General features: G+C 32.6%; 1 protein-coding gene across 1 annotated transcript; it reads right to left on the bottom strand.

Annotated features, from left to right (window-relative positions):
- Positions 1-3,645: 3,645 nt before the first annotated feature.
- On the bottom strand, positions 3,646-5,214 carry LOC130988858 (uncharacterized). The gene is made up of 3 exons (XM_057912814.1): positions 4,901-5,214; positions 4,783-4,824; positions 3,646-4,236 (listed from the first exon to the last, which is right to left on the bottom strand). The coding sequence occupies exon 3, from the start codon at positions 4,196-4,198 to the stop codon at positions 3,776-3,778; it is 423 nt and encodes a 140-aa protein (XP_057768797.1). The 5' UTR covers positions 4,199-4,236; positions 4,783-4,824; positions 4,901-5,214; the 3' UTR covers positions 3,646-3,775.
- Positions 5,215-8,412: the final 3,198 nt, after the last annotated feature.

The following is an 8,412-nucleotide window of genomic DNA, read 5'->3' as shown; positions in this document are numbered from 1 at the left end:
TATAATCCAAATTTTGGCAGATTCACTATCTCTCATATTTCCCATCCATGTGTACTTCTTGTACTGTAAATATTTCACTATCTCTCATATTTTCCCTTGTAAAATTAAATAAAAATCTAAAAATAACGGTGCATATGTAACAATAAAAAATCACGAAGGATAAAAATTCACAATCATGTTAATTATGAAAAAAAAAATTTTTTTGCAGCGAATAACACAAGTATCCGCCAGTAAATAGTAGCCGCTGAATAGTAGCCGCCAGTAACAAACTTCAGCGGCTACTGCGGCCGGCTACGAATTACTGGCGGATACATGGTTCACTGGTTTCAAAAAAACAAAATTCTTAAGAATTGACATATTTGTGATTTTTTGGCCTTCTTATCAATGTTTGTAACATACAAACGTCCCCTAATTTATTATAAATTTGCAAATCTATTTAATCTTATAATGCATGAAAGTGACGTGAGTTGACATTTTCTCACATTTTGTACCAATTTTAACTGTTTTCTTACACAACTCTTACACAATTTCCATCATCATCAACTTTTACACAAAAAACCAAGCAACCCATCACCATCAAACTTGCTTTTCGGTCTTTGACTTTGAAAGTGGGTAATTTTGCAAGACATATTATAGATGTGGGTAGATTCCCCTATTAACACTAATTTTTTTATATATATATTGTAACTACTATTTTTTCCAATTCCAGTTACATCCTTGCAATTGAATTAAATTACATTTACTTTGCTTTTTATATATATATGAAGATTATAAAGTGTGGTTCTAGGAGAATTGCAATTTACGTAAGAAAGCGAGAACCATTAGACTAATACATTCGGTGTTAAATTTACTGCACTAGAAAAAAAAATTACTTTATTCAGGATTCGAACACAAGTGTTGTGTTATGTATCCACCGTAAATTTTAATGAATGACAGAAAATAGTTCTCCGTTCTTTTTTCATATTTTCAAAATCCTAACGAGAGAAAGAAAAGAGAAATAGATCGTTTTTTCATAGTATTTTTTAAAATCCTCAAATTAGAGTAAAAGAACACATGGATTAGATGGGGAATCAAAATCCTTGAATTTCACGTAAGTTTCGCCATATTTACGAACTAGGTTACTTTTCTGATTTCCTTATAATCAAGCTAAACACGAAAAATTAATAATTGAGAATCAAATTACTCTCTCATAGCATAGTCCATGCTTAATAAACACGCCCTTAATTAGGGGTTATTTTATAAATATAGCCTGAACTTTGATTTCTTGATAACTTTTTAGTTAGAATTTATAAATATTACAAATAGAGCTTGTACTTATTACAAATGACATGGACCTCTGAAAATTGACAGGACATTATTAAAAATAAATAAAACTATACATGTACATGCAAATTAATTATTAAACATTAAAAAATTTATTTTTTCCCATCGACGGCGGCAGAAGAAGAACCAAATGTGCTGGTCCACGTCAAAGCGACAACAAGCAGAGCAATGGAATCAATGTTGAAATCGCAACGATTCTTGAATTTTGGAGACAATAGATTGAAATCGTGAGACTCAACTATAGTGTTGTAGCTGATTTTGATTTGGACAAATAATGCGAAAGAAGCGAAAATGGGCAATAATGAAGATGAGGAGAGACAAGAGATTACATGGATTTTCTTTTAGGGAGCCTTCACTTTGATGGATGTGAAAATAAACGCTAATAAAAATTTATGCCTTTAAATTTAAGCCATAATATTATCCCTACTTGAAGTGAAAATAAGGAAGGAAAAATGGTGAACTTTCTTTTGCGTAAAATGTGGGAAAAGAAATGAGACATTTAAAGGCATATATTTTTGTTATCCCTTCTTTTCTCATCCATCAAAGTGAACGCACCCTTAATGTTTAGTAATTATTTTGCATGTGTGTGTAATTCTTTTTTTTTTTGAAAAATAATGTCAAGGTCATTTTTTTATCAGACCACGTCCTGTCTACGGTCAGAATTCTAACTCGAACTATAAATTAAATATCAAAGATAATTACAAGTTATATTTATAAATTTGAATTAGAAAATCACCCATGAAATCAAGGTTCAGACTACTTTTTTAATAATTACCCATTCTACTATTAATATTATCCCTTATCAATTTCACTCATGGTACCAATCAAAATCAATCTGTACTGTCTCTTAAAATTAAAACTATATAATAACTCTCGATTTTAAGATATCATTAATAACCATCTCCACTTTTTAATAAAAATAATTATATATAAACATTTAAGAAAAATATAGATTTTGCGATGTCCAACATTCGGAGATATGTCCCTAAAAAAACAAAAAAAAAAAGCGCCATTCGGAGATATGTTTCAAGACCACTTTGAAGTAGGATCCGAAACTTGAGCCCAAACAGCTACAAAATTTCGGCCCAGAAAACGTACAGTAGCCCAATTATTGTTGATAATTTAGTCCTCAGTCCACGTTAATTGAAATTTAAATTCAAGCTTGCCAGCTAATGTTAGAAACTCTTTTTTTTTAGAAAATAAATTATTCAAATAAATAAAAAAAATTTAAATACCACGTGACGATGGACTCGAACCCAAAACCTAAGACCTTGGACACTACCACTTACCGCTAGGTGAACTCACGCACACACTAATTTTAGAAACTTAAATTAAGACAAGGAAGCTAAGATTAATTGATAAGACTCTTCTTATCGAATCAATAGATTTGCGGTTGAGTGTGTGTGAAATATAACTAAAAAAGGAAACTTAAATTGAAATGCATTCACAAGTTATGACGACTCAGACCCGATTACAGATCTTGACCCGTTTGGACGGTTCCCGTATCCGGATCCGAGTGGATCCAAATATAGGCATGTCTCTTGAGAGGGGGTGGGGGGAAATTTGGAACCATTTTGATCTTTCTTAAAACAAATCTCATCTTCATCTCTCAACAATGCAAAGCTCCCTAAACCAAATCTTAAGAAAACATGTTCAACTTAAAGAATAAACACATGTAAGAAGACGGCCACTTTCGAATTCAACCAAACAATCCGACAGAGAAGAAATGATTTGCAGAAGATGCAAAAGGCATACCATGGCTCATACTCATAGCTGCAGTTAGTATCTTCACAAATCCAAGGAAACTAGTTCAGAAGCATCAACACTTTGCGACTTCAAACGTGACAGCACAAATACGGATCTCTACGACTTGATAAGTTATACACAAATAGATTTCAACTTGTAGCAATTCAAGGGAGAAATGACTGGTTTAAAATTGAGAAACTTGGCCTTAAAATGAGTTGTTGGTGGAAATCATGAAGTTTGAATTGAATCAAATGTAGTGCATAGCAAAGCTTCACTATATCCATCATCACAAGCATCAGCTCACATGTCTAAACCAAATGCCAGCAGCAGCATAGAGAAGACGAGCAAGCAAGCATAAAACGTGGCAGAATGAGTGAAGAATATTGAATTTTACCTGAATCTGATACGAAGAAAGATTGCAGCTGATCCAAACACAAGCTAACTTATGTTGTCTCCACAACATCCCTGACATTCAAACTGAAAAGCAAAATATAACGGAGGAGATATAATAGTGTCATGTAAGCAAGGATTCAGCCAAATATAGCTCACTTATCTAATAACAGAAACACAAAAGACTTGTTAAACTCTTTTGCATTAACAGAAACAATTAATTCCAATAATATTCCAAGGCATTAGCAAAAACATGAACTCAAAAACAAATATTGGGAAGGCCCTATGAGCCAGCTCTCAGTGTGCAATACAAAATTTATTTGCATTCGACACCAACTTCAGCAGCCCGTCTGGGCTTGTTCTTCCTTCTGCTCCCGTGTTGTCTATAGCCAACGGGCTTGATTAGGACAGTGGCATTACTTTTGGCAGCCATGGCATTCTCCTCCTTTACTAAGTCATCACTTTCCTTGATCTGTGAGGGCCTCTTCCTCTTCCTGCCATTCTCTGCAACAGCTTGGTTCTTGCTGCTTTTACTCAACACCAAATTCTTCGTATCCTCACCATCCTCATCTTCTTCCTCAATCTTCTCAACTTCGTCTTCCTCCTCAAACTCATCTTTCATTGGTTTTTGTGGCCTCCCTCTTCTCCTCACGGGTAGCTTCTCATCCTCACCGCTGCCAGTATCATCGCGAGCAGCAATCGCAGATTGTTTCTTCCCTTTCCCTCTCCCTCTTCCCATTCTTTAAAATCAGCAATTCGACCAAAATTGTGATAGTTCTGCAATACACAACATGGATACATATGAATCTATTTGCAAAGATTGATGATGGATATTCTAGTACAATCAGAAAACTAGATAAAGTAATCCAAAAAACAATCAAGAAAACAAACAATTCTGCAGATAATTAAGCAACAAAGCAAATCTAGAACTAGATAAATTCAAATCTAAATCTTATCTATATCATCCACTGAAAAATTCAAGAAACCAGACCCACTAAACCTGTGTTCAGATTTAGCATACATCACATTTATTTACTTAGCATACAATACAGCAAACAACAAAATGAGCTTCAAATCCCATAAAAATTAAAGCTAAATCGAGATGCTTGACTTGCAAATAACCTTAGTAAATCCAATAAAAATACATCCAATCCATGTATATAGCATAACTTAGAACCTCAAGAAACCATCTTTTTTTCTTGAAAACTAAACGCAAAAAAATAGACACTAGATCACCGTAAACAGAAAGCAACAGACTATGATCAGATCATTACTTTATAAGACAAAAAACATATTACAATAAAAATAAAGAGAGTTACATACCAAATGAAGCTGGCTTCATAAGAAACAATACCCATCTGCATCCTAAATAAAAGAACCCATTTTCAAGAAAAACAAACTACACCAATCAGAAACCCAATAAAAAGATAAGATTTTGAACCTGCATGAATAGTTTCAACGGTAAAAGGGAAACAAAGGAAACAAAAAGGTGAAGTCTTGGTATGCTATGAGTAAGAATTAGATGAAAATTTGATCTGAAACAGGGAAAGAAAGGGAGAGACAGAAAGCCCAGATCAAATATACAGCAAGAGAGGGATTAAAGATTCAGAAAATGAACTCAGATTTGAAAAAAGATTGGATATTTTCCAGATTTCAAAGGCTGAAGGTACCAGCCAATGAGCTAAGGGAAGCAAAAACAGCAAGAGAGAGAGAGAGAGAGAGAGGAAGTGAAGAAAAAAATGTGTAGTTAAGTGGGAAGTGGTGAAAGGATATTTATTTAATTTGATGGGCTGTTTGGGAAGTTAGGGTAAAGTGCAATTGAAGGTAAAATAACTATTCAATACAAGAAACCAGTAAAAAAGAAATAAATACAGAAGAAATGAAAGAGATAAAATAGTATAAGAAAATTGTGGCAATTTAAATAAATGAGAAAATTGAAAGGCCATCTTTTGTTATGTCTCTCCTGTACCACACACCTTAGACAGAGTCAAACTTGTTATCTATAACAGTTTTTAACATGAGAGAAAGAGAGAGCACGTTGTATCTAATGTTGTATCTATAGAGTCAAAAACCCTAAACCATCTTTAAATATTTCACGAGTGGGAATTCTCTAAATTAAGTCCTTCAATTTGTAAAGTTCATGCACACAATCAAAATCTGCATCCACAGTTGACAGCTGTATATTATCTTATTACGAAAATATTATATAGTATCATTGTCTCAATATCTTAGGCACAAACTTCATTTTCTATATTTGTTTAGTTTATGTAGTGTTTGAAATTCTAAAGAATTTTTAAGTACACTCATTCACTTAGTTCTTTTTTGTTTGATTTAGTGTGGATTTTTGTGGAATAATATCGAGAGTTTTTTTGGGGCAAGGAATAATATCGAGAGTTAATTGTACTTTATCATTCAAATTTTCAAATTCTAGAGTTATTTATAAAAATTATATAACCTTTAAAAAATATAGAAAAATAATTTTGAATGTTAATAAAAAAATGTAAAAATTGCACGAACTTAAAAATAGTCTGAATTTAATGAAAGTTATAAAAATGGTATGAGCTTACAATTTTGAACTTAAACTATAATGTGGAAGGCTCGAAATTCTAAATTCCACTTAGAGCGTTTTCAACAAAATTTGAGAATTCTTTTTTTATATCGTAGAGTCAATTTTGGAGGGTTCGTATGAGAAAAGAATTCTCAAATTTTGTTGGAACTGCTCTAAGTGGCATTAAAATTTTCACATAAATTTCATGTCTTTAAACATTCCATGTTATAGTTTGAAATTGAAAATGTAAGCCTATGTTATTATGAAAGTTCATACATCTTTTTGTATTTTTTAAAGTTCGTGTCATTTTTATAATTTTCATGAAAGCTTGAGCCTTTTTTTTTTAAGTTTGTACTATTTTACAAATGTATCAAACTTCGGGACATAAACTACAATAATCCTAATATTAAGCCCATTGCGAGGCGTTTTTACACGTTTTTTTGCTTTGCTTTTAGACGGATCCTTTGTGATCCGGCCCTTCGTTAGCGTCTATGCTCTCAGGGGTTTTTAGGTCTCTTTTCTCTTTCTTTTTTTTAATAAAATTTCTATTTCAACATAATATTAAGCCCATTATTTGGCAAAATCTAATTATACATTTGAAAATTAATACTCTATCCATCTACCAAAAGTGTGGTATAATTTGAAGGGCACATATTTTAATAAAATGTTGAGAGTTCTATTTTGAGTGGATAAAGAGTCATAAAAAGGGTATTGTATTAGTGTGCCATAAAAGGATTTTGAATATCTTAATTTTGGGCGTAGTTGCCTGTAAATCCAAAATATTTTACTGAATTTAAAAATTGCACCTATGTTTTTTTCTTCCTCAGGATTCATAACCTTTCGGATTTTTTTATTCTTTTAATTTAAGTCCGGCTAACGATTTCCCCTTAATTTAATCCTACGTGGAACTGAGAATTGACATTGTGGAATCAAAATTGACATTGTGGACACACCTTGATGATGACTTAAAAAGACGTCGTTTGCTTCCAATTTAACATCTAAATTAATATCTTTTTCCTATTTTCGATTAGAGTTATTGTTGAATGTAGGGTTCTTGCTTTATCACATAAACGATGTGATTGGGAAGGAAATTGAGGGCGAGCTTGATAGATTCAGGGTTTACGGTGGTGACGTAGGGATTTTCGACATAGGAATTGGTCGAAGGCTTTCAATGTCGACTCAATCAAACACGTCTTCAAGCTCTAGGAATGCAAGCTCTAACACAATATTGTGTGGGCACCCCTCACACCGAAAAGAATCATGAGATGAGATACTATTATTGTGCTCAAAGAAAGGTAGAATTTTCATTTATTATTTTTCGTTTTTCCTATTGCATTGTGTGGCCTTTAATCTTGATATTTTGATATTCCATTTGTCTCTGAAAATTGTGGTCTTATTACCATATCGATACATCCTTGAAAAATATGGTATTTCCTTATTTAGAAATGTCCCCACAAACTTTCCTCACTCACTATTTACAAAAAAAATGTGGGACTCAACCTCCACTCAAAACAAAGCTATACACTTTTTCTTAAAATGACATTTCCTTTGAACAATAATTTTTAGGGACATAATTACGGAGTATTTAATGGTGGAAAAACAATGGATTTTGGCGATGGCTGAATCCTGAGCTCACTACATACTATAAGTTGAGCATGAATAAGATAATTCTTGAAGGGATAAGGCGTTTGAGGAGCTGAAGTTTTGCAAGTTGATGGATGAGAATAAACATAAAAAATTCTCTAACAAGGAGTAAAACACTGTGTTTTACTCACTTTTCTAAACTGTACGAATTTTCCATTTTAATAGAATGGGTTGTTAATTCATTCCTACATTGCCACTCATCCTGAAACCTCATCTCAAGTACAAGCTCAAGAGTTTTGTGATCACAGTTAGGGTCATAAACAATCCTATCACTATTAAGCCTTATATTATCATCATCTTCATCAGAATTCATATCACCATCATAGGCTCATGTCCGAAATTAGGTTATTCTCATTCATTAATTTATGGTTGTATACAAATTCTTACAACACTCTAGTCTGTTCATCATCCTAGGTGATAACGTAATACAAATCATAATTACTCCCTCCGTCCCTAAAATAACTTCCTCTTTTTCCATTTTGGGACGTCCCCCAAATAACTTCCTCTTTATTTCTTTCCATTTTTCCCACCACTAATAATACTTTATTTATTTTTACTTTTCACTTTTCACCACTCTCAATACTAATTATAACACTTTTCACAACTTCCAATAATAATTATATCATTTTTTCTCCACTATCAATACACTTTACAACTTTTTATTAAAACCTGTGTCGTCCCCAAAGAGGAAGCCATTTCAGGGACGGAGAGAGTATAATAATTATTAATTATATATAATTCCAATACGTCATATCAAACAA

The sequence above is a fragment of the Salvia miltiorrhiza genome, chromosome 6 (genome assembly GCF_028751815.1).
Source record: "Salvia miltiorrhiza cultivar Shanhuang (shh) chromosome 6, IMPLAD_Smil_shh, whole genome shotgun sequence".
Classification (NCBI taxonomy): domain Eukaryota; kingdom Viridiplantae; phylum Streptophyta; class Magnoliopsida; order Lamiales; family Lamiaceae; genus Salvia; species Salvia miltiorrhiza.
The sequence above is the reverse complement of the archived record's forward strand: the minus strand, read 5'-3'. Positions and strand labels throughout refer to the sequence as shown.

Coding starts and splice junctions, on each gene's coding strand:
- LOC130988858 (XM_057912814.1), bottom strand. CDS start 4,198: ATGGGAAGAGGGAGAGGGAAAGGGAAGAAACAATCTGCGATTGCTGCT.